The sequence below is a fragment of the Mirounga angustirostris genome, unplaced genomic scaffold (genome assembly GCF_029215605.1).
Source record: "Mirounga angustirostris isolate CCGP_5_RB_7025 unplaced genomic scaffold, mMirAng1.0.hap1 SCAF_17, whole genome shotgun sequence".
Classification (NCBI taxonomy): Eukaryota; Metazoa; Chordata; class Mammalia; order Carnivora; family Phocidae; genus Mirounga; species Mirounga angustirostris.
The window spans coordinates 48,340,486-48,366,789 of NW_026991725.1; the positions used below are offsets into that span (position 1 = coordinate 48,340,486).

The 26,304-nt window shown below is 50.5% G+C and overlaps 1 protein-coding gene across 1 annotated transcript; it reads right to left on the reverse strand.

Moving 5' to 3' along the window:
- Positions 1–2,416: 2,416 nt before the first annotated feature.
- CCDC42 (coiled-coil domain containing 42) lies at positions 2,417–15,990 on the reverse strand. Its single transcript, XM_064582739.1, has 7 exons — positions 15,602–15,990; positions 14,350–14,455; positions 14,045–14,149; positions 12,511–12,708; positions 7,275–7,496; positions 7,004–7,162; positions 2,417–2,494 (listed from the first exon to the last, which is right to left on the reverse strand). The coding sequence occupies exons 1-7, from the start codon at positions 15,682–15,684 to the stop codon at positions 2,417–2,419; spliced, it is 951 nt and encodes a 316-aa protein (XP_064438809.1). The 5' UTR covers positions 15,685–15,990.
- Between the last annotated feature and the right edge of the window lie 10,314 nt (positions 15,991–26,304).

A 26,304-nucleotide genomic window follows, 5' to 3' on the forward strand; every position in this document is an offset into this window, starting at 1 on the left:
AACCTGACACTCCAAGGAGGAGGAGCAGGAGGGAGGGGAGAGGGAGAGGAGGAGGGAGGGGAGAAGGAGGAGAGGAGGAGGAGAGAGGGAGGGGAGAGGGAGGGGAGAGGGAGGGGAGAGGGAGGGGAGAGGGAAGGAGGGGAGAGGGAAGGAAAAGAAAGGAGGAAGGAGGGGGTTGGAGGAGAAGGGAGGAGGGGAGGAGGAGGGAGGAGGAGGGAGGAGGAGGGAGGAGGAGAGAGGGGGAGGGAGGAAGAGAGGGGGGAAGGAGGAAGAGGGAGGGGGAGGGAAGGATGAGGAGGGAAAGAAAGGGAGGGAAAAGAAAGAGGGAGGGAGGGAGGAGGGGGTGGAGGGAAAGGGAGAGTGGGAGGGGAAAGGGAGAGGGCAGAGGAGGGGGAGGAGAGGGAGGGGGAGGGCCTGGGGCAGGGCTGAGGGGATCCTAAGCCTCCCAGGAAGTGGGTTCAGTCCCGGAAGTCTGGACATCTCGACCCCCACCTTACAGACACAGCAGAATACAGGGGGGATTTGTGTCTTGGGGGGTTGGGGGAACCGTGTGTCCTGCACCCTCTCCCACCTCCCACGACACAGCCCAGGAGACTCAAAGGGGAGGGGAAGCTATTTTAGAGGCACACCCTTCACCCACAAACCTGTTTCCGGAGGGCCCTGACGCCCATCTCCTTCCAGCACCACTACCCACTGCTCCAGGGGCAGCACCCCCAGACCTCACCATCCTGGGTTTTCAGGATGGCCTCTGCCCCCAGCCCCTCCCAGAGGCCACGGCCCTGGCCCTCACCTGTGACACAGAGGAGGCTTGGGGCCAGACTGCCCTGTAGTTCCCAGAGTTTCTTTTTATGGCTGCTTCCGGTGAGGGGGCGTGGGGGACCCCCCCCACCCGAGAGACTCTGTGGGAGGTTTGCCCCCCCCCCAGTGAAGCTCACACCCAGCCACGTGAGGCCAGGACTGCTGCACCCTCCCCGGGGGACCCCCCTACAGCGTCTCCCACCTGGACCCTGGGCCAGGTGAATCACTTGGAGGGCTTATTAAAAAGCCGGGGGGGGGGCGGGGCCTGGGTCCCACCCTCAGTGTTTCTGACTCTCAGGCCTGGGGCGGGGCCTGAAAATTTGCATTTCTAATAAGTTCACAGGTGATGCTGATGCAGCTGGTCTGGGGAGCACATACCTGCACCTGTAGGTTGTCTATCCCAAGTGAGGGCTACCTGCTGCCCCCAGCGGGATCCCCACAGGGGAGGCTGCCCCAGCCCTCTCAGTGGGGACCCCTCGTCCCGTCCTGCTCTGCTACTGGCTTTGGAGGGGAAGGCAACGATGCTCCCACCTTCTGAGAGGCAGCCTGGAGGAGGGAGCACTGGCCCAGGACAGGAGGCACCACTGTGAATCCCGACCTCGTCATCTGTAGCCAGCGACCCCGAAGACAGGGATAGTGGTGCCCCGCGGGGTTTTCACCCAGATGATGTGTGCATGAATATATGTTCAATAAATGCTGTTTTCTTTGTCTGCTCTCTGATCTGACCTGATTTGAGTTTTTGACCCTGAGTGCGAAATTTTACATTAATCTCTACTCGGTTCAATTTTGCTGGTTTCTTTTTTCCCCTTTAAGATTCTATTTATTTATTTGAGAAAGACAGAGATAGCAAGAGGGGAGGAGAGGGAGAAGCAGGCTTCCTGCTGAGCCTGATGTGGGGCTCCTTCCCAGGAGCCCCGGGATCATGACCTGAGCCGAAGGCAGATGCTTAACCAACTGAGCCACCCAGGCGCCTGAGTTTTGCTGCTTTCTGACCATCATTCCAACCTGCTGAGATGCGTCCTTCGGCAGCCTGCCTCCTATTCCCATATTAGCGTCGCTGGTACCACACTGCGTGTTGTAGGGTCCCGGTGGCTAGGGCTCAGGGCTTGGTCCCTAGGTTGGGGACAGTCCTGGACTCACCACCTATGGCACTCCGACTTGGGAAGCTGCATTCGTAGTTTCTAGTGAGTCTTTGAATTTCCGGTTAGAAACCCCAACTTACAAAAATAAATTTTTTTTGAAGTGATAGAGGAAAGAAGGGTCCTAGGTACTCACCCCGCTGCTGGTCTCTTTCTGTGTGCAAGTCCAAAGCCTAGGACATGCCAGGCCCGAGATTTGTTTTCGAGTCCCTGGGCTGCCTAAGTGACTAGCTTCAAGAGGGGGTGCTTTTCTCCCTTCAATGGACCATGTTCGCCGTGAACAAACCAAAAAGGGACAGAACTTAGAAACAAACATCTTACAGAATTTAATGTTTTCAGGGAAAATGGCAGGGTGTTCGCCAGCAGAAAGGCACAGGGGTCCCCAGACAGCCGGACTGGGCTGACAGGACCGCAAGCTCACCACGAACCCATCTTCTCTCTGTCTCTGTCTCAGAACATTCTGGAACCGCGGCTGCTCCCTAGACCCGGACTTGCTGTTGTTCTTTCTTCCTCACCTCTGCCCAGATGTCCGACAGATCCTGGATAAACTGCTGGATCTAACAAGGCAAGGGGACCCGAGTTAGCCCACCCAGCATCAGGCCACCCTGTCCCCACACGGAGCACGTCAGGGCATAACCTAGAAGGAGTCACTGTTTCTCTGGGACTGACTTCTTAAAGCATTTAACTTTCCCTTACTTGACAGTTATTCATCAGGCTTAGCAGACTGGGAGGCACAAACAGGGAGCTCCTGGGGGCCGACATGGAGGCGGCATGAAGAACGGTGGACAGTCTGATGGAGGGAAAGACGAGGGGATGCTGGGCAGACTCCAGTACTAGAAGCCTCTGGCAGGAGGGGGCCAGCAGTGTTGGGGGAGACGGCTACCCACAATTTAATAGCCTTCAAGGGGGGCATTTACTTGGAACCCAGAACCGATGCCCGTTTTGACAATCCTGAGTCACAAGGGAAGCTTGAGTTCTGTTCACCAGCTTGTTTCAAAGAACACGGGCTCCGTGTGCCACGTGGGGACCTGGTCTACTCTGGGCAAATCAGTTCATCTTTATGGGACTCAGCTTCTTCATCTTCAAAAAGGGAATGGGGAGAACGGGTTGACCTCGATGGCCTCTAAGACCTCAGTTCTAAAATCTCTCATTTTCGAGAATGTTCCTGGAGATGGGACTACACAGACTGTCCCAAACTCTCGACAACCCTGTCTGCCATGAATATTGTTACTATTATGGATACAATTCCTGTTTTGTAAAAGAGGAAACAAAGAGTCAATGAATTAAAGTCTCTTCCCCAAGGTTACGGAGGAGACAAGCCCAGAATTTTCCATGTTCTGTGTTCTTTTTTTTTACAAAGGAGACTCTTTTTTTTTAAGATTTTATTTATTTATTTGAGAGAGAGTGAGAGACAGAGAGCATGAGAGGGAGGAGGGTCAGAGGGAGAAGCAGACTCCCCGCCGAGCAGGGAGCCCGATGCGGGACTCGATCCCGGGACTCCAGGATCATGATCTGAGCTGAAGGCAGTCGCTTAGTCAACTGAGCCACCCATGTTCTGTGTTCTTATAACCAGTCATCACACTCCCCCACAAAAAGTTTCTGTGGTCAAGTTAGCTTTAGAAATGTTATCTGCTCGGAGAGTCTCAGGGCAGAACCATAGCAAAGACGGTGGAGTCCTGTGTGCAAAGACCATCTAACTTTGCTTCACTGAGAATTTTCCAAACCTATTAGTCCACGAGCTCCTTTGATTCCCCCATAGGAAACTTAACCACCTCTTGGGGTCCTAGAATTTGCCAAGCACAATTAGGAAAATGCCACTCCAGTGAGCTTGGGTTTTGTTCAGGGATCGCGCTGGACCTTCCAAGACACAGTACCATTGAATTCAAATTCAGCCTTTTGCAAAATCATGCTTCCTAAGTTGTACTGTGGGCCCATGCTCCTCAATTCTAGATAAGTGGCTGCCTTCCAGAGCTTGTGCTTGGATGCGTCATAGGGATGTTTTTGGGAACATCCATGTGCTAGGAGTCTCTGCAGCCTCCTTGGGAAATTTCAATTAGAGTCAAGCACCGGAAAAGGTTTGCTCTGAGCACACCTACGTTTTCTCATTTTGGTACAAGAACTATGTGTTGCTTTTCCTTCTTGTCATCAGGAGGCACAGAACCAACTGCTGAAGCTCTTGAGCTACTGTCCTTTATACTCCAAGAATCTGCAGTCTGTATTTCTCGCTCGGGCCTGGACCTTCGGTTGTAACGTTAATTTTCCCAGGTCCTTGTTTTTAATTGTTTCAGGCTAGTTAATCATGTGTATGTCTGTCCGTAGGCTCCCGTCCTATGGGGATGCTGTGGGATATTTTTTTTTTTAAAGATTTTTATTTATTTATTTGACAGAGAGAGACACAGTGAGAGAGGGAACACAAGCAGGGGGAGTGGGAGAGGGAGAAGCAGGCTTCCCGCCGAGCAGGGAGCCCGATGCGGGGCTCGATCCCAGGACCCTGGGATCATGACCTGAGCCGAAGGCAGACGCTTAACGACTGAGCCACCCAGGCGCCCCGCTGTGGGATATTTTTAAAATAACAACTTGAGCAGAAGGAAGTGTTCCTATAGAAAGCTCAAAATCGGGAGTGGATGGGCTGGGAGCTAGGGTCTGAGCAGGGAATGCTTGGGCGGGTTGTGGAGCTGGAGATGAGCACCTCCTTGCTTTACAACAGCTAACAGAGAGGGGCCTGAGGACCTCCAGGAGTCCCTGAGACCCTTCTGCCAGGGACAGGGGTTTGCAGGGACAAAGTCCTTTTTTCAGTAATACGGAGACATTACTTGTCTTTTCTTTCATGAGCGGCTTTTTATCAGACTGGGGTGTTTCAGTGACATAGGGCTCTATTACAGCAGGTTGAATGCAGAAGCAGAGAGGAGAATCCACCTGTCCTCCATGAAGCCAGACATTAAATGGATTTGTGAAAGTGCAACTTGTCCCACAAAGTATTATTTCGAAAACGTGTTTTTCATCAAGCACGCCATTGATGTTGATCAGCTTCTTCTTATCACTTAAAAGTGAATTCTTTTTGGGGCGCCTGGGTGGCTCAGTTGGTTAAGCGACTGCCTTCGGCTGGGGTCATGATCCTGGAGTCCCGGGATCGAGTCCCGCATCGGGCTCCCTGCTTGGCGGGGGGTCTGCTTCTCCCTCTGACACGCTTCCCTCTCGTGCTGTCTCTCATTCTCTCTCTCAAATAAATAAATAAAATCTTAAAAAAAAAAAAAGTGAATTCTTTTTAATTTATCTGCTTGAGTTTCTGATATGGTAAATATCAATAGACAAAAGCTCTTTGGGGGTCTTCAATCAACTTTAAGAGTATGCAGGTCTCCTGATACCAAAAAGTTTGAGAATTGCTGCTTTGGAATAAATTTTCTTATTAATTTCCTTCATAGTCTTTCAACTGTCAATAATTCTGCTCTACGTACTTTGAGCTGCAGGCTGATTGTCCGGCTTGGGGAAATCCCTCTTCTGGGCTGGTCAGTGGGTGAAATCCTTTACATTTCATGAGTTTTACTTTTTTATTTATTTTTTTAAAGATTTTATTTATTTATTTGACAGAGAGAGACTGTAAGGGAGGGAACACAAGCGGGGAGAGTGGGAGAGGGAGAAGCAGACTCCCCGCCGAGCAGGGAGCCCGGTGTGGGACTCGATCCCAGGACCCTGGGACCATGACCTGAGCCGAAGGCAGACGCTTAATGACTGAGCCACCTAGGTGCCCCTATTTTTGTTTTTTTTTAAAAGATTTATTTATTTATTTGAGAGAGAGGGGGCGCACACGAGTTGGGGGAGGGGCCAAGGGTGAGGGAGGGAGAGAATCTCAAACAGACTCCCCACTGAGCACAAAGCCCCACGTGGGACTCAGTATCACGACCCTGAAATCATGACCTGAGCTGAAAGCAAGAGCTGGACGCTTAACTGACTGAGCCACCAGGGCGCCCCAAGTTTCACTTTTTTGTTGTTGTTAAATAGGGCAAGTGCCTTCCAGTCCATGGCTTTTATTGGCTTGTGTTTCATATTCATTCACCAAACACTTACTGAGCACCTACTGTGTGCCAGGCACTGTTCTAGATACTGAGATACAGTTGGGAACAAGGCAAACACAAATCCCTGCCTTCTGGAGCTTAAATTCTATTATTTCACGGCAGAGCCCGAGGCTTTTGCCAAAGGAACGAAGAATTAGTCAAGTTCTCTGCACGGCACGAGAAGCATGGCTAATGCATCTGCCCTCACCGAGTTTCCCCAAAAGTAGGATATGTGCACCTGTGGTCAGAAGTGAGATGATTTGGGGGTGGTGCATGCACATGGCATCGAACAGCTTTGAATCATGTAGTGAGAAAGGTATTTCCTTTCCAATTTCCTTTCAGTTACTTTATTTTTTTAAAAGTTTTACTGATTTATTTGAGAGAGAGCGAGAGCGCGCGTGCACACAAGCAGGGGAAGGGGCAGAGGCAGAGGGAGAAGCAGACTCCCCCTGAGCAGGGACCCCAGGATCATGACCCGAGCTGAAGGTAGACGCTTAACCAACTGATCCATCCAGGTGCCCCTCCTTTCAGCTATTTCAAAGAGAAATGTCAGATTGGTTCTAATAAGACCCTAACACTTCCCTAAACTTGCTGATTCCTCCCCCTACCCCCCAACCCCCAATTTTCTCTTTTCCCAAAGAGTGGACCTTGGGCACGAGCCTTCAGCCTCTTTCTAGAATGCAGTAGAACTGTTTTGCACAAGTACTGAGTTCAATAGTGGGTCCCTGCCATTGCCCGTGTTGACTACGACCAATGTTCTCAAGGTGTGGAACCCAGACCAGCACCATCACCTGGGAACTTGCTGAAAAATGGAAATTCACGGGTTCTCATCTCAGACATACTGAGTCAGACACTCTGGGGCTGGGGCCCGGCAACACTCCCCAGCCCCCAGGGTGACTCTGATCCTGTTAAATTTGAGAACCAGTTCTGTGGGGTTCATTCTTGCCTTGGACCAATGGACAACCGTCTTAGTTCAGTAGACCCCGCTGGCCAGGGCACTTGGCCCCCTCTTACCATGTCCAGCTGTTTGTGCGTGTCCTCCAGGGACACGGTGGTGGTCTCCTTCAGCTGCTTGCTCACGATCTGGAAGAGGTTCAGTGTCGCCATCTTAATGGTGCCAAGCAAGAGGGTCTTCTTGGCGGCAGTGTTCTGGATGTGTGCCCAGCGAGATTCCTGGGGAGGGATTGGGGCCGGGACGTGAGCAGGTGTGTGGCGCACGTGTGTGGTCCCTCGCTCACCCCGCGCCCAGAAGCCCCCCAGCCACGCCCCCCGCCCCCGCCCTCACCCAGATGATGACATCGCTGCGGGCGCGGTCGAAGCGCATCTGCAGCCGGGCCAGCTCGTTGTTGTGCTGCAGGATCTCGTCGTCCTTCTCCTCCATGTAGCGCGCCAGCCGCGCCTTGGCGCGCTCGATCTTCTCCTGGCCCTCCTGCGCCGACTGCATCAGGTCCTGGTGCATGCTCACCAGGGTCTTGTAGCGCGCAATCACCTCGTGGATCTCCTCGAACTGCGGCAGGGGCTCCGTCACTACAGTGCTGCCCGCCCCAGGCCCGATGGTGGGTGGAGCTCCCCGCCCCCCCACCTGCCAACCCCCTGCCTAGATGCCTCAGCCTAGCGGGGAGACCCTAGGCCAAGGTCAAAGGGCAGAGGCCGTAAGGACGTTGGAGTCCCCCCTGCTCGCCCTCCTGGGTTGGGGGCACATGCAACCGGAGCTGGGGTCCTCGGTCTGCATGTTGGGATCACCTGGGAGCTTTAAAAAGGACACCTGTCTGGCTCCACCCCTGAGAGAGTCATTTTATTTATTTATTTATTTTTAAAGGTTTTATTTATTTATTTGAGAGCGAGCAAGCGAGAGAGCACAAGCAGGGGGAGAGGAAGAGGGAGAAGCAGGCTCCCCGCTGAGCAGGGCTTGATTCCCAGGACCCGGAGATCATGTCCTGAGGGGAAGGCAGGTGCTCAATCTGCGAGCCACCCAGGCGTCCCCAAGAGATTCATTTAAATAAACAGGTCCGAGGTGGTCCCTGGCACCTGAATTTTGCAAAAAGGTCCCCCACGTGATTCTAGAGGGTTGCTGGCTGGGGCTCGGGGGTTGGAGAGGTGCATTTTGAAAGGTCTCCCAAGGCAGTAATTACCCTGTCCAAGGACGTACCGAGAACCACTTATAAGCCAGGCAGTATGCTAAATGCGAGGGACAGAGCAGGAGATAAGGAAGCCAGACCCTGCTCTTAGGAAGCCTACAACTTGGGCGGGTGTGGAGGGAGGACAGACAGACAAGGAAAGAGTTACAACACGGAGTGATAAGCCCAATCTATGACTGGGGGGTGGGGCTGGTCAAAGATGTACGGTAATATCTTCAGCATAAGGCTGTCTGGTATTTGTTCACATTTGCTGAGGTTCCCTCTCCAGTGGGGGCTGGAGACGCTACCAGCAGGGCGGGTGGCCTGCCAGGCACAGCTGTCTCCTTCGGCATGGACCTGACTTTGCAGGCCACCCTCCCTGCGTAGAAGGCGGTGTGAACGCTGGCCTTTGCATCGATAAAGCCTCTGGGGGGGGCGGGGGCGGACATCCAAGTCAGCATCAGAGGAGGTGGGAACATCCAGGAAAGGTCTCCTGGGGTAAAGGATAGCTGCAATGAGACCAGAGGTATGAGCAGAAGCCAGCCAGCCAAGGGCAAGTGGGGGAAGGTGAGGACAAGTAGAGGGAGTAGCTGCCTACAGACCACGGGTACGTGTGGTATGTTCAAGATGCTCACAGGAGCTTAGTATGAATAATAGCCTGCGTTCAAGATGGGGAGGGACAGATCCACCCAGAGGAAGTAACAAAAGTGCCCAGTAGCCCCCGAGGAGGAGTGTGGGCTTCCTCCATTAAAGGGTTTTAGGAAGCAGAGAGATAACTTTATGTCTGCGTTTCCGAAAGTTCACCGAGTACACACACGATGTGACAGCATGCGACAGATAAAGCAAATGGAGCTCCCAGGAGCATCCGTCGAGTACTTGGTGCTGGTGTCCAAAGGACGCAGGTACCAACCTGAAGAGGCTCCCGCTGTTTAAAGATGGGACACTTTGCACATCAGTGAGAAAAAGGGCAAAGGATCGACACACACCAGATATGTCAACAATCCACGAATTCATAACATACTAACAACACGACGGGTCACCTTTGGAGGATGCCAGAGAATCAGTTCATGACTCTGAAAACTGTAATTAAGAATCAAGCACTTAACGAGTTTTCCTTTAAGACTCACAAAGTCATCAAACAGCTGATGAAAGGAAGATTCTCCCAGTGAAGTCTTTGTTGGTGGTAGTTTCTTAGCTAATACGTGAAGAGACGACAGAACGTTTCCGGCACCCTAGAAGGGTCTACCGCCCGCTTTCGGCTCAGTGTCTGGCCCCACTACCAAAGAAACCAGAACTGTGGCTTCTATCACCAAAGATCCACTTTTACCTGTTCTTAAATCTATCAGTGGGATCATATGTATGTCCTCTTTTCTGTCTAGTTTCTTTGGATCCGCATCAGAATGTCTGTGACACTCGAGACACAAACATTATCAACCAAATGCCGCGTAGGGACCTTGTTTGGACCCCGACTGGAACCAACCACTTGTACACAAAGCACGTGTGCGACCGCTGGGGAAATTTTAACATTGACTGCAGACTTGATATTAAGGAATTACGATCACATTTTTACCGGGTATGATGAAGGTATTGGCCTCATCTTTGAGAGTCACATACTGACATACAGATGAGAAAAAAATATCATTTGCTTCGAAATGGCCGAGGTGGGAAGGTCCGGGGGATGATCTGATGAGTCGATGGTTGTCAGAATTAGGTGATGAGTAACGGGCATTCAATAGATGATTCTATTTTTGTATATGTTGGGAAGTTTCCACAATAAAAAAAATTTTTTTTAAGAAAAAGCATCATTGAGAACCCTGAGAGATGATGGACTCTGAAAAATAAACTGAGGGTTCTAGAGGGGAGGGGGGTGGGAGGATGGGTGAGCCCGGTGATGGGTATTAAAGAGGGCACGTATTGAATGGAGCACTGGGTGTTGTACGCAAATAGTGAATCATGGAACATTACATCTAAAACTAATGATGTAATGTATGGTGATTAACATAACATAATAAAAAAAAAAAAAGAAAGAAAAAGCATCATTGATCAGAAAAAGCAACTCTCGGGCGCCTGGGTGGCTCAGTTGGTTAAGCGACTGCCTTCGGCTCAGGTCATGATCCTGGAGTCCCGGGATCGAGTCCCTCATCGGGCTCCCTGCTCGGCGGGGAGTCTGCTTCTCCCTCTGACCCTCCTCCCTCTCATGCTCTCTGTCTCTCATTCTCTCTGTCTCAAATAAATAAATAAAATCTTTAAAAAAAAAAAAAAGCAACATAGAAAATACCCATGCCATCTAAAACTAACAGCCAGGGGCGCCTGGGTGGCTCAGTTGGTTAAGCGACTGCCTTCGGCTCAGGTCATGATCCTGGAGTCCCGGGATCGAGTCCCGCATCGGGCTCCCTGCTCGTCGGGGAGTCTGCCTCTCTCTCTGACCCTCCCCCCTCTCATGTGCTCTCTGTCTCATTCTCTCTGTCTCAAATAAATAAATAAAATCTTAAAAAAAAAAATGCAACATAGAAAATACCCATGCTATCTAAAACTAACAGCCAGGGGCGCCTGGGTGGCTCAGTTGGTTAAGCAACTGCCTTCGGCTCAGGTCATGATCCTGGAGTCCCGGGATCGAGTCCCTCATCGGGCTCCCTGCTCGGCAGGGAGCCTGCTTCTCCCTCTGACCCTCCCCTGTCTCATGCTCTCTCTCTCTATCTCATTCTCTCTCTCAAATAAATAAATAAAATCTTAAAAAAAAAAAAGAAAGAAAGAAAAAGCAACTCTCGAAGAGACACGAGCAACACCCTTCATAGTCTATGGATATGTACTATGTGGCCAAAATAATAACAAGCATGAGCATGAGCAGTTTAAAAATCAGGATGGTGGCTGCCTCCTCAGAGAGGGGAAAAAGAAGCGGGTTTGGAAGCGGGGGCCCCCAAGGGGTTTCAATTAGCCGTAGTGTCTTAAGAAAAAAGGACTGGAAGCCAATAGGGGGAAATATTAAGATCTGACAAGGTGCAGTGCATACCTGGGTGCTATTATATATTTCTCTATACTTTTCCGTGTGCTTACAATATTCTGAAAGACGTAAGGGAAGAAGGAAAGAGAGAGGAAGAAAGCAGGGCGGGAGATCACGCTGGGAGGGCATGGGACAGGCTGGTGGCCGGGAATAAAGCAGCGTTGAACTCCGGATGAGGTGCACTGGGGGTCTGGATGAAGAAGGGGCAGGGGCGGATTCCAGAAATACCTAGGAGGCAGAATAGACCAGATCTGCTGATTGATGGGCTGTGGGGAGGGAGGAGGGGGAGGAGGCGAGGAGGAGGCCCCGCTTCTAGCAGGGCTGAGGGTGGGAGGCCACGCCATTCACAGAGCCAGACACACAGTGGGAGGACTGGCCTCGGGTGGCAGGGAGCTGATGAGCTGAGCCGGGGACTCCAGACCATGGGTGTAGGGGCATGAAGCTCAGAGCCAGACACAGGCCAAGCTCCTCGGTTATAAGACACACCTTTCCCCCAGCTCTGAGTCTGAGTCCTCTCTTATAATTTATCTGCTGTTTTGATACGTAGTCTCCCCCACTCCCCCCCCACCCCATTATGAATGAACCATTTATTGTACAATAGGTACCTTAGAATGGAACACATAACACAGATTTGGGCTTCACATGTGCATAAATTAGTTCTAGTACAGGACTTCAGAAATTATCTGGGACTTCAGAAAGCTGTCCATCCTTTGTCCCCCCTGGCGCCGCCCTCAGGACACTGACCCACACCTCCCAGAGGGCATACCCCATACCTGGCACATACCCCCTCCCCCCTGCCCCCACCGCTGTGAGGGGCCCTGCCTGTTGCTGTCACATGGGGGATGTGGGAGGCATCCGTGGGAGGTCCCTTGAGTTGTTCAGGGAGAAAAGTGGAGGGTCAGGGACAAAGACCCGAGGACCGCTTAAGGAAGGAGCCAGGAACAGGAGCCCCCAGAGGAGGCTGAGGAGGAAGGGCCAGAGGTGGGAGGAGGGGAGGAGACAGGGGAGGAGCCCCAAGCAAAGGGCAAAGCCCTGTTTCAAGGAGGCCTGCGCACCAGCCCAGGGCCCGGCCTGTGCACTGCGCTCTCTAACTCTGCATTGCGTTCTCTCCCTTCTTCTCTCCGTGGACTCCCAGGTAAACAGAACACAGCAGGGAGGAGGGGGAGCAGGGGTGGGTGCCAGCCACATCCTGCTGCAGGCAAAGCTAGTCACTGGTGGTCCCAAGCGAAACCTCGCTCCCCCAACACACACACACACAGACATACGCACGCCGCCCAGATGCACCTGCAGACCCCGGACCCCTGAGAAACAAGCCCACCCCCCCCCCCTCCCAGGGGCCTCTCCCACCATCCTGCGCTGGCCCCAGGCCCTGGGGAAGTCCCCCCGCCCGTTCCCCAGCTCACCTCTGAGTTCTCCACCACCTTCTCCAGGTACTTGTTGAAGATGGAGTAGTCCTGCAGCTTCATGCTCAGCTTCTGGTGCTCCAGCCGCAAGGCCACCATCTCCTGCTTGGCCTTGGCCAGCTCTCGCACGCGCTGCCTCTTCAGTTCCCGCTCCTTGCTGGCTTTCTTCAGGGCGCGGATCCGCTTCTGGTCGTTCTCCTGGGGCGGGGGAGGGAGGGAGGTGGCACCCATTGGACACTGGGCCCGTCCTCCCTTCTGCCTGTCGGGGATGGGCAGGGATCGCCGGGCCGCCCCTGTGGGCAAGGAGGCCCGGATTCCCTCCCCATTTGGTGCTTGGTACTTGGTGCCTCAATTTCTCCAACTGTAGAAAGGAGAGGCCCTGGGCAACCGTGCTTCAGCTGGGAGAGGCATCCGGCTGAGGCCGGAGCCGACAGTGCAGACTACTGATGTCCTCAAAGAAAGGGCATTCGGGCTGACACCCCCTTCTCCTTCATTCTGCAAAGCCCTCCCCGCAGGATCAGGGGGCACTCGCACCCCTCACAGTGCACCTGTGTGGTTCCTGTCCCTCTTCATGGATGGAGGACATTCGGAGGTAGGTGGAGAAGGCACAGGGAGGGTTCGCACTCTGCCCCGTGAGCCCGGGAGAGGACCCAGGGTCCCCTAAACCAGTCCAATTGTGCATCATAATCCCCTGGGGAGCTTTTTAAAAATGCAGTTGCTGGGCCCCCCCTGAGGACAATTGAAAGCACAGAGAGAGTCCCAGGGGTCTGTATTTGTGACAGTTTTCCAGGATTTCCAGGCTGCTGGGCCTCTGGCAGCCCTTGGAGAAGCTCTCAGTCCCATCTCCTGCCACCCTGCCCATGCCCCTAGCCTTTCTCTGGCCAGTAAGGACCTGACCCCTGGAGAACGTGCCCAGCCCCCATCAGCTTCCTCTCCCACCTGGAGAAGGCGCAGAGCAAGACAGACTGCTTAAGAGCAGGGCCACCCCCTCGAGCGAGTGGAGGCCAGGGATTCCGCCCCCCCCACCCCCCACTCCCCCCATCCCTCACCCCGGAGCTGGGCCAGGCCCCCTCAGGGCTCCATCAGGGCTGGTCTGGAGAAATCTGGGTGGTCAGATTGCTCCTCTAAGGACTGAATGAAAGGAGTTGTCTCCGGATGGACTCTGGGGCCTGGTCCTTCAACCGACCCCTGGTCCTTCAGCAGAAGGACGGAGGGGTGGGTGGGCAGCCGGGACTGAAGCCCTGGAGTCGTCTCTGTATCCCCACGTGTTCAGCCCTGCCTGTCATCCTCCACCCATTGATTCATTCCCCCGAGACATTGCATGTACCAGGTGCAGGTGAGGAAATGGTGAACCGCAGTCTAGAAGGGCCGAAAGTGACAGGGAAACAGGAAATTACAAACTGTAATGAGTGGGGACGTAAAGGGAGAAGCCCCAGGCCTTGTTGAGCGGTGAAGAGATGCTAACCCAGGGTGAGGAGTCAGCAAAAGCAAGGAAGATGGGGAGGAGCAATTTGCAGCCTGGGGGCCCTCATACCTGGATGAACTGCTCAAACTTCTGGATGTGGGCCTTCAGCTGGGCCTCCTTGATGCCCAACTCCTCCCAGCGCAGGTTCAGGGTTTCCATTCTACGCTGAAATGTCTTGGGGTGGGGACAGCAGAGAGGTCAGGAGGGCCCCTGCACCTCCTGCCCCCAGGGCCTCTGCCCCCAGGCCTCCCACCTTCCACCCTGCACAGGACTCCCGGCTCCAGCCACTGCCACCCACAGAATGGGGGGAGGGGAGGGCGTCCCCAGGCTCCAAACCCTGCGGCCCTTCCTGCACTCCACGCCCCAGTCCCCACCTCCTTCTTCTGCTCCATAGCACGGTGCATGATCTTGGCCTCCTTCTTCTTCTCCAGGAGCCGGATGGATGGGGACTCCGACTGCTCGTCAATGTTGGGGAACTTCCTGCCAAGACACGGGGTGGGAGAGGCTGGTGGGTGCTGAGCGCCCCGGGGGCAGGCTGGGGCTGGGCCAGCCTGTGGGGAGACAAGGGGGGGTCCTGTCCCCCACGTGAGGGAAGGGAGTCATGTGTGGGGAGGGCTGTGTTGGCATCTGGGAATGGGGGACACGGCTACAAGGGCTGGGGGTCTGGGTGGGGCGGTGGATTGGTGTCAGGGTCGGGGGCAGGTGACTTGGGGCTCAGGGTTACGGGGGGAGGGGCAGGCTGGTGTCAGGGTCAGGGGGCAGGTGACTTGGGGCTCAGGATTACAGAGAGGGGCAGGCAGGTGTCAGGGTCAGGGGGCAGGTGACTTGGGGCTCAGGGTTACAGGGGGAGGGGCAGGCTGGTGTCAGGGTCAGGGGGCAGGTGACTTGGGGCTCAGGATTACAGAGAGAGGGGCAGGCTGGTGTCAGGGTCAGGGGGCAGGTGACTTGGGGCTCAGGGTTACAGGGGGAGGGGCAGGCTGGTGTCAGGGTCAGGGGGCAGGTGACTTGGGGCTCGGGGTTACGGGGGGAGGGGCAGGCTGGTGTCAGGGTCAGGGGGCAGGTGACTTGGGGCTCAGGATTACAGAGAGGGGCAGGCAGGTGTCAGGGTCAGGGGGCAGGTGACTTGGGGCTCAGGGTTACGGGGGGAGGGGCAGGCTGGTGTCAGGGTCAGGGGGCAGGTGACTTGGGGCTCAGGGTTACAGGGGGAGGGGCAGGCTGGTGTCAGGGTCAGGGGGCAGGTGACTTGGGGCTCAGGGTTACGGGGGGAGGGGCAGGCTGGTGTCAGGGTCAGGGGGCAGGTGACTTGGGGCTCAGGGTTACAGGGGGAGGGGCAGGCTGGTGTCAGGGTCAGGGGGCAGGTGACTTGGGGCTCAGGGTTATGGGGGGAGGGGCAGGCTGGTGTCAGGGTCAGGGGGCAGGTGACTTGGGGCTCAGGGTTACAGGGGGAGGGGCAGGCTGGTGTCAGGGTCAGGGGGCAGGTGACTTGGGGCTCGGGGTTACGGGGGGAGGGGCAGGCTGGTGTCAGGGTCGGGGCCAGGTGACTTGGGGCTCGGGGTTACAGGGGGTAGGGGCAGGCTGGCAGGGGGGCACGGGGGCTGTGGGAGGCCCTGGACCCGAGAGACTCACTGTAGCAGTTTTAACAGGCGCTCCCCATACTGCAGCCGGAAGTACTCGGCCAGGTCTTCCTCCTCCATGATGCCCAGACTCATGGTGCTGCTGAGCCAGGGGGCCCGGCGGCCGGGTCCTCGCAGTGAAACGGTGGCTGGGGGAGCCGCGGGTGGCCCGGGGTGCTGGCTGGGCTCTTGCTTCTCCCTTCCTCCTGCTTTTTAGGGTCCCACGGAGGGAAAGACGGTGGGAGGCTGGTGGGTCAGCAGCTCAGGGTGCCGGGTTGGCAAATGAAGGGAGCTCTGGTTACCTGGCAACAGGCCTTCTGGTTCTGTGGACCACCCACGGAACCCAGGCTTTGCTCTCTGACCCTTGTCCCCGCTGACCCCAGTCCTGCTGGAATCCGTCCTTCTGCTCCTGCATTTACCCTCCCCCCCCCCCCCCCAGGAACTCTGGGGAGAAGTTAGGCCTGATTAGATGCTGGTGTCCAGGCCTGGGAGGCAGGGTCTGGGGGTCCATGACCTAACAGGGGGGTTCTGGTGGAGGGGTGTCCTTGGGGGTTCAGGTGCGTGTGTGAGGGTCAGAGAGGGCCTGGGGCTGGGACAGACGGCCCAGAAGAAAAGGAGGCAGGGGTGGGGGCCGCTGGGAGGGTGGGAGGAGGCCTGAGCTTGAGAACCAAGAGGTGGGCGAGGGTAGGCGGGGAGCCTGGGGACCAAAGAGGCCACCCCGGGGATGTGGAGGGGGGGCCCCCCGGGGGTGTAGCCGACTCAGGGCCAGTGCCATCAAAATATGAAGAAAAGCCACACCCTGGGACCGTGACCGTCACACCCGTGTCCCTCATGAGAGCTGCCTTCCTTGACCCCGTCAGAGCACTGGGCACGAACTCACTGGGGCCCGGGGCGGCGCCCAGACTGGGGACCCCGTGGGAGGCGGGCGCCGAGGGGTCCCGGGCGGGGGTGACGGCCGCGACCTCGAGTCCCCGCTGCGGGACACAGGCTCCCGGCGGCGCGCCGTCTCCTCTGTCCGCCGCCCGCGCCGGCCGCGGGGCTCGGCCCCTCCGGGTCTGGGGCGGGGGTCCCTCCCCGGCCCCGCGGCGCCCGGAGCAGAGGAGCCCACCCCGCGACATTGCCGGTCCTCTGGCGCCCCCTGCTGGCCGCCCGACGCGGGGCCCCGAGTGGGAGGCGCGGTGGGGGCGCTGCCCAGCCCCCCCCGCCGCCCTCCCTTCCCCCCAGCCCCCCTCCCGAGCCGTCCGCCGCCCCCCGGGGCCAGGGATGGGGGAAGCAGCATAGCTCCCACCCCACCCTCAGGCCCCCAGCCAGCAATGGTTGTCACCGGGGGCGCCCCAAGGAAAGGGAGCCAGCAGGGTGACTATAAGGTCCGCAAAAGGGGATGTTCCTCTCCTTGCGCATTCCTGGAGCCCGGCACAGTCAATTTGGGCTTTACCTTCTTCTTCCCCTTGGGGAGGGGGCTGTCTGCTTCTCGGATCCCCGGTTTGCCCTGGTACATCTGGACGCATCCTTGGTGGCATCTCTGCAATCAGGTGGCCCAGGGCCACGTTGGTGCACACAGGTGGCAGCTAAGGGCATCCTCACCTCCTGTGCGGGCACCCTTTTTGTCTGGGAGCTCTTTCTGTTGCTTCCTCTGGACCTCGCTTGAGAACCTCCCTCTCCATGGCCCACCACCATCCTTCTCTGGGGTCTCACTGCCCTTTTCGGGGGCCATAGGTTACGATGCAGGGCTGCCTGGGATTCACAGAACTCCCCCACTCTTCCTTCCCTGGGGGAGCCCAGCTTCCCTCCCCGCTCCACCTCCACCCCAGCCTTTGTCCATCTTGCTATTTGCCTCTGAGGCATCTAGAAAATCTCCTGTTGGATTTAGGCTGTTGGAAAACGATAGGCATTTCTGTTTTCTGTCCCATCCCATCCTCCCTCTGAGACAATGATCTGCTTTAAAAGGACAGGAGGAAAATATCAGGAGAATAAAAGCTCTATCTAGGTTCGTATCTTTAAAAATGTTATCCTGCGTATCCATACAGAACAGCATAATGCTCGGTATACAATCAAGTACTGGGTGTGAGGAAGTCACATTTTGTTCATGTTATATTCCAATTCCATATATGTCTTATAGTCCCTGTAAGTGGAGTCACACAGATGAATTATATTAAATATGTTTCATAATGATTGTTATGGGAAAACTCCTTGTATGGGTTGAGTATGTTTCAATGGCTTAACAAGGTCTAACTTTGTCAAATGCTTTTTCTTTTTTTTTTTTAAGATTTATTTATTTATTGAGAGAGAGAGCATGTGGGGGTGGGGGGTGGGAGGGAGGGTCAGAGGGAGAGGGAGAGAGAAATCTTCAAGCAGACTCCCCGCTGAGCGCGGAGCCCAATGCAGGGGCTTGATCCCATGATCCCCAGACCATGACCTGAGCCGAAATCAAGAGTAGGATGCCTGACCAACTGAGCGACCCAGGTGCCCCTCAGATGCTTTTCTTTCTTTTCTTTCCTTCTTGATTTTACTTATTTGAGATAGAGTGAGCGAGAGAGAGAGAGAGAGAGCATGAGCAGGGGGAGGGGCAGAGAGAGGGAGAAGCAGACCCCCGTGGAGCAGGGAGCCTGATGCGGGACTCGATCCCAAGACCCTGGGATCATGACCTGAGCTGAAGGCAGACGCTTAACTGACTGAGCCACCCTTGCGCCCCTCAGATGCTTTTTGTACACGTATTGAGATGATCATGTGTCCTTTATCTTTTATTCTGTTAATATGGTGTCTCACATGGAATGATTTTCACATGGTAAACCAAACTTGCATCCCAGGGATCAACCCCATTTGATCTTGGTGTATACTATTATTGATGAGTTGTTGAATTCAGTTTGCTAGTATTTATTTATTTTTTTTAATTTTTTTTTTAAGATTTTATTTATTTGTGAGAGAGAGAATGAGAGACAGAGAACATGAGAGGGAGGAGGGTAGGAGGGAGAAGCAGACTCCCTGCTGAGCAGGGAGCCTGATGTGGGACTCGATCCCGGGACTCTAGGATCATGACCTGAGCCGAAGGCAGTCGCTTAACCAACTGAGCCACCCAGGCGCCCCAGTTTGCTAGTATTTTATTAAGGATTTTTGCATCTATGTTCATCAGAGATATTGGTCTGTAGGTCTCTTGTGGTGTCTTTCCCCTGACTTTGGTATCCATGTGATGCTGGCCTCGTAGAATGAGTTTGGAAGAGTTCCCTCTTCTTCTATTTTTTTGGAAGAGTTTGAGAGGTTTTGGTATTAATTCTTTGATGTTTGGTAAAGTTCAGGCGTGAAGCCATCGGGGTCCTGGGCTTTTCTTTGGAGGTTTTAGATGACTAGTTCAATCGCCTTACTTGTTATTTATCTGTTAAGTCTATTTCTTGTTGATTCACTCTTGTTAGGTTCTATGTTTCTAGGAATTTATCAATTTCTGGGTTACCCAATTTGTGTGCATCTAATTGTTCATAATAGTCCATAATCCTTTTTATTTCTGAGGCATCTGGTGTGATGTCTTCTCTTTCATTTCTGATTTTATATATTTGAGTTTTCTCTCTCTTTTTTCTCAGTCTAGCTAAGGGTTTGTTGATTTCACTTTTTCAAAAAACCAACTCTTAATTTTATCGATTTTTTTTTCTATTCTCTGATTTATTTCTGCTCTGATCTTTATTATTTTCCTTCCTCTGCTAACTGTGGGGTTAGTGTGATGTTCTTCTTTTTTGGTTCCTTGAGGTGTAAAGTTAGGTTGGTTTGTGGTGGTGGTTGTTGTTGTTTTGAGATATTTCTTTTTAATGTAGGCATTTATTGCTATAAACTTCCCTCTTAGTACTGCTTTGGTGCATCTCATAAGTTTGTCCTCGTTTTTGTTTGTCTCAAGATAACTTTTAAGTCTCCTTTTGATGTCTTCTTTGACCTAGTGGTTGTTCAAGAGTCTGCAAGCTTACATTGCAGATGGTTATTGGTCTTAAATATAAAAGTAAATTATGTTTTCTGCCCCTAGTGAGAGAGCTGTCAGAATATAGCCTTGATGCAAAGAGGTGCATAAGCCACAGGTGAGCTTCTGGAGACAGTTTAAAGTCTGACCAAAAGCATATGGAGCCTTCATTTTCCTGCATCCACACCAACACTGTATATTACCAGTCTTTACATTTTTTTTTGCCAGTTGGGAGAAAACGATAGTTTATTGTTGTTTTGTTTTAATGTCCCTAATTATTGGTGAGGCTATGCATCTTTTCATGTATATAGCCATTTCTTCTTTGTGTTTCCTGCTCATATTCAGTGCACATTAAGAAATTGAGGGGTTTTTTTGTATTTTTGTTGATTTATAGGATATAACTGATATGTAAGAGATATCGATTATGTCAATATATGTCAATATATAGGATATATTGATTCTGGATAGTAATCCTACATTTTTGATGCTCTTCTCTACCAATCCTTTTTTTTTTTTTTTAAGATTTATTTACTTATTTGAGAGCGAGCGAGCGAGAGAACAAGTGAGCAGGGGGGCAGAGGGAAAGAGATACTTTAGCAGACTCCTCACTGAGCTCAGAGCCCGATGTAGGGCTCGATCCCATGACCTGAGATCATGACTTGAGCTGAAACCAAGAGTCAGACACTCAACCGACCTCACCCCCCCAGGGGCTCCACCAATCCTAGTATTTTTGAGTCAGTTGGACGAGCATTTGATGCAAGAAGAGATAGGAAGGCAATAAAGGGCTAGATGGTCAACAGCTAGTAACCCAAGTTGACTTACAAATCACTAGAATGAGTTTTATCTTCTTAAAAGCAGAGATGGCACCAAGATGAAGAGGGGAGGCAACTCTGTGCCCCCATCACAGGAGACACAGCAGACCCGCAGTCCCCAAGAACATTTTGAGCTCTTAGGCTCAGTGCAGACCCTTTTATTAATAAGCCTAAGTCTACCCCTTTGTGAGTGCCTTCTTTGACATTGCACAGACTCTTCCCAAACTCCTCTCAAACCTGACCTGCCTCCTTTGCACGTGGTTTATGGTATCAGTGACACCGTGTTCTGTCCCGTGACAGAACCTGTCCGGAGTGGTACCTGCCCGTTCCATTTGCTTGAATAATTGGGTTCTCGGTGCAGCCACTCTGGTGGTTACGGAAACCTCAACCTACTGCAGCCTCCTCCTCCTCTTTCTTCCCCCTCATCATAGCTGTTTCTCCCAGTCTGTCCTCTGAATTCATTGACTTTGGTCATTCAATGTCTACTGACTACACACAATATACTTCCCTCCTCCCATACCATAGCTTTCTCTTAGGGCCAATACTGCCCAATACATATATGCAAATATTTTCTCCAAGCTTATTGTTTGTCTTTTAATTTGCTGATTTCTTTTATCATAGAAATTTAAAATATTTATCCAAATATGTTGATCATTTTTTTTATTTTGGGGGGTTGGGACTTTGGTGCTTTGTTAAAAAAAAAAAAAAGAGTCTTCCATACTCAAAATTTTAAGTGTATGTCAACCCATTTACTTTTAGAATTATATTATTTTATTTTATTTTATTTTTTTAAAGATTTTTATTTATTTATTTGACAGAGAGACACAGCGAGAGAGGGAACACAAGCAGGGGGAGTGGAAGAGGGAGAAGCAGGCTTCCTGCTGAGCAGGGAGCCCGACGCGGGACTCGATCCCAGGACCCTGGGATCATGACCTGAGCCGAAGGCAGACGCTTAACGACTGAGCCACCCAGGCATCCCTAGAATTATATTATTTTAAAATGTGTTTTGGGAAGCGCCTGGGTGGCTTGGTTGGTTGGGCGTTTGCCTTCTGTTCAGGTCATGATCCCAGGGTCCGGGGATCGAGCCCCACGTCGGGCTCCCTGCTCAGTGGAGAGCCTGCTTTTCTCTCTCCTTCTGTCCCTCCCCCGCTCATGCATATATATATATATGTGTGTGTGTGTGTGGGTGGGTGCGTGCTCTCTCTCTCTCACTCTACCTCAAATAAATAAAATCTTTAAAAAATAAAAATAAAATGTTGTGTTTTTTTAAATTGTGGCAAAACACACATCACATGAATTTGACCATCTTAACCATTTTTAAGTGTACTGTTCAGGATGGTTCAGTATATTTATTATTGTTGTGCAACCAACCTCCAGAACATTTTCATCTCATAAAACTGAAACTCTATAACTATTAGTCAACATCTCCCCATTTCCCCCTCCTCCCCAGTCACGGGCAACCACAAGCCTACTTTCTGTTTCTATGAATTTGATAACTCTAGGTACCTCATATCAGTGGAATCATACAGTATTGTCATTTTGGGACTGACTTTCACTCAGCATAATATCCTCAAGGTTCATTTACGTTGGAGCATAAACGAAAGGATTTCTCCCCTTTTCAGGGCTGAATAATATCCCATTGTATGTATATACCACCTTTTGTTTATCCATTTGTCTGTTGATAGACACTTGAGTTGCGTCCACCTTTTGCCAATTGTGAATAATGCTGCTATGACCACGGTTATGCAAATACCTCTTTGTTAACCTGTTTTCAGTTCTTTTTGGGTATATACCCAGAAATGGGATTGCTGGGTCATATGGTAGCTCTAGTTTCAATATTTTGAGGAACCGCCATACTGTTTTCCATAGTGGCTCTGCCGTTTTACATTCCCACCAGCAGTGCATGAGGGTTCCGATTTCTGCACACCTCCACCAACACTTCTTATTTCTGTTTTTTTAACAGTAGCCATCCTGATTGGGTGTGAGGGGATATCTCATTGTAAAATTATATTACATTTTAATTACAAGAGCAATAAGAGAATACATTCTCATTCTACATCATTCAAATGATACCAGTCCAGCTGGAGCCCAGTTTATCCACCATCCGATCCTGTGTCCCAGAGCTGATGGTGAACTCAACGAAGATTCATGTTGAGTACCTGACACTCTACTAGGTGGGGGATGCAGCAGTGAACAAAACAAAGTCTCCACTGTTGTAGCAGTTGAGGGAGGAAGCAGGGAATAAACAGACTCTGGTGCCTACTTCTGGGGATGCTGTCTTCAGGGCACTCCCATCACTATCATCACAAGCGACTATGGGTAGGGAGGGCGGAGGAGGTGGGACAAAGGAACCAGTCAGGGCCCACCGACCCAGGCATCTCCCATTAAAAACTCCCCAATGGGTTGTTTATCCTCCAGGCCCTGTAGATACCCAGCTCAGGGTCTATGAGGTTCTCAAGAGCCTACAACAATGTTTGAAGCCTGGAAATGATTATTGGCTCTCAGATACAAAAAGGAAGCCGCAAAATAAAGGATAAATGTTTAATTAAAAGCATACAAATGTAATATTCCCACTTTATGAGTTTTCAACTTTAGCATTTCACACATTTGAAAGTAATCTGTGGATCTGATTTTCTCACTTCTAAAGAATTTCCAATTCTGCACAGATTTTTGGAAAAAAACCAAAGCAAATTGAGAACTAAATGAGTTACTCGTTGACAATTTCAAAAGTGAGATTATGAAAATCCTCTCACTCCCCCCTGCCCCCCGCCTCAAATCATGTTTAGTGTTGATGGGAGTGCATTTTAATTTGTTTGCTACGGTGGGGTTTAGGCCTTAGTTATGTTCCTTGTAAGGTCAAGTTTCCAAGATGGCCCATGTGGGTTTTCACCAACAAAGTTGTGCAAGACAGCAGTCTCATTGAACCCAGGAAAGATTCTGTTACTCTGTTTTGGCAGTTTGCTGAGCCTGACGATGACAGGCTCCAGCAGAGGTGATTTCAAGGGCATCTTGCAGCGAAAGGAAGAGGCTTCTGCCTCTCATTGGCTAGCCATGGGCCAACTCTGATCTTGGAGCCTGGCCCCAAACTCAGCTTGCTCCATGGTTTGTCCTTGAAATAGTAAATGACTCCCTGCTGTGTTCTGATACCCAATTTCCCACTGCTTATGTTTCTGAGAACAGAATTCCCACCGGTCCAAACTAAAAGCTCAGCTCAGCAGTGGCTGAAATTACCCCTTTCCTTCTGACCTTGATGTTCTAGGAGTGTGGCCCTCTCCCTGCATCAGGAAGCTGGCCATTACTCTTGGTCCAACTGTGGGAGCTTCACCAGTGACCCTCATCACCTAGGAGAGACCTACATCAATAGGAAGAAGCTTCTTATGCTCTGATCCAAGGTATTCCATCCATTTTATTATTCTCCTTGCCTGGGACCCCTTCAGCGAGGACACTTCGCTTTACTTCAAACAAGTATTTCAATAGTTATACTTCTCCATGTTCAAACATCAAACCTGATTTTTAAAAGATAAAATGTTGCCTTTGAATACACACATATGTAATGAAAATGTAAAGAACTATGGGGAATGATAGTCGACAAATTCAGGATAATAGTTACTACCTCTTGGTGCTGATAGGGGGAGGGTTACTATAAATTGGTAATGAATATTATTTTAGACTGGGCACTGGGGACACTAGTGTTCATTATATTATTCTGCATACTTTTGCTATGTCAGAAATATTTAATAATAAATTTAAAAGGAAATATGTTTGCATCTGCTCCCATGGTGGTTAATCGTTTGTTATTCTCAACGCTTGCTGGTTCTCCTCTTAACCTCTATTCAATCACAGGTTTTCCCTTTCCTTGTGAACCTCTGCCAGCATCCTCCCTCTTCCCCTTGTTCCTTGAAACTTGATTGACATCCCTCCTCCAAATTGACATCTATTCTTGCTAATAACTCTCTCATTGGGTGTTCCCCCATTATGCCTCTTTATCTCCTTGGAAACTGTATAGTCTTAAAATATCAATGTCTCTTACCTGCCACCTCTTCATTTACTGCACAGAATCACAGAATTTTAGAGCTAGAACCACTTGAGATCATCTATTCCAAACTTCTCATCATGTAGGAAAAAAAAAAAGGACACTTGGAGATTTAAGTTCATCTTTAGCAATAGCAAAGCCAGGATTCCAAATGGGGCTAACTTCAAGTTTCCCATAAGATTGAAAACAAGGAGAAGGTCTTTGCTCCTGTCCCTGGAAATGCTGTGGAGGTGGGAAGGAAGTGAATTCCTAAACTGAACACAAAAACTAAGAGGAAAATATTTACACTTGCACCAAAAAGATTAAAATACCAACAAATAAACTTAACCACGGAAGTGAAAGACTTATACTCTGAAAACTGTAAAACACTGATGAAAGAAGTTGAAGATGACACAGACAAATGGAAAGATATTCCATGCTCATGGATTAGAAGAATTAATATTGTTAAAATGTCCATACTACCCAAAGCAATCTACAGATACACTGCAATCCCTATCCAAATACCAACAGCATTTTTCACAAAACTAGAACAAATAATACTAAAATTTGTATGGAACCACAAAAGATCCTGAATAGCCAAAGCATTCTTCTTCTTCTTTTTTTTTTTTAATAGCCAAAGCATTCTTGAGAAAGAGAAACAGAGTGGGGGTATCGTAATTTTATATTTCAGGATATACTGCAAAGCTGTAGTGATCAAAACAGTATGGTATTGCCACAAAAATAGTCACATAGAGCAATGGAACAGAATAGAAAGCCCAGAACTAAATCCATACTTATATGGTCAGTTAATCTATGACAAAGGAGGCAGGAATATACAGTGGGGAAAAGACACTCTCTTCAATAAATGGTGCTTAGAAAACTGGACAGCTACATGTAAAAACATGAAACTGATCACTTTCTAACATCATACACAAAGATAAACTCAAAATGGATTAAAGACCTAAGTGTGAGGCTAGAAACCATAAAAATCCTAGAAAAGAACACAGAGAGTAACTTCTCTGACATCAACCATCACAACAATTTTCCAGATATGTCTCCCAAGGCAAGGGAAACAAAATAAAAATTTAACTATTGGGACTATATCAAAATAAAAAGCTTTTGCACAGCACAGGAAGCTATCAATAAAACAAAAAGGCGAACAAATGAATGGGAGAAAATATTTGCAAATGATATATCCAACAAGGGGTTAATATCTAAAATATATAAAGAATTTATACAGCTCAACACCAAAAAAACCCCAGTCTGATTAAAAAATGGGTAGATGACCTGAATAGACATTTTTTCCAAAGAAGACATACAAATGGCCAACAGATGCATGAAAAGATGCTCAACATCACCAATCATCAGGGAAATGAAAACCAAAACCACAATGACATACCACCTCACACCTATCAGAATGGCTAAAATAAAAAAGACAAGAAGTAACAAGTGTTGGCAGGGATGTAGAGAAAAAGCAACCCTCATACACTGTTGGTGGGAATGTAAATTGGTACAGCCACTGTGACAAACAGTATGGAGTTTCCTCAAAAAATTAAAAATAGAAACACCATATGCTCCAATAATTCCACTACTGGGCATTTACCCAACAAAAATGAAAACACTAACACAAAAGCACTAATTCAAGAAGATATACGTGCCCCATATGGTTATTGCAGCATTATTTACAAGAGCCAAGATATGGAAGCAACCTAAGTGTCCATTGATGGATGAATGGATAAAGGAGATGTGGTATATATATACAATGGAATATTATGCAGCTATAAAAAAGGATGAGATCATGCCATTTGTGACAATGTAGATGACCTAGAGGGCATTATCGTAAGTGAAATGAGCCAGATTGTAAAAGACAAATACCTTATGATTTCACTCATATGTGGAATCTAAAAAAAGCAAATAGATAAACAAACCAATAACAAACAGAATCAGACCTATAA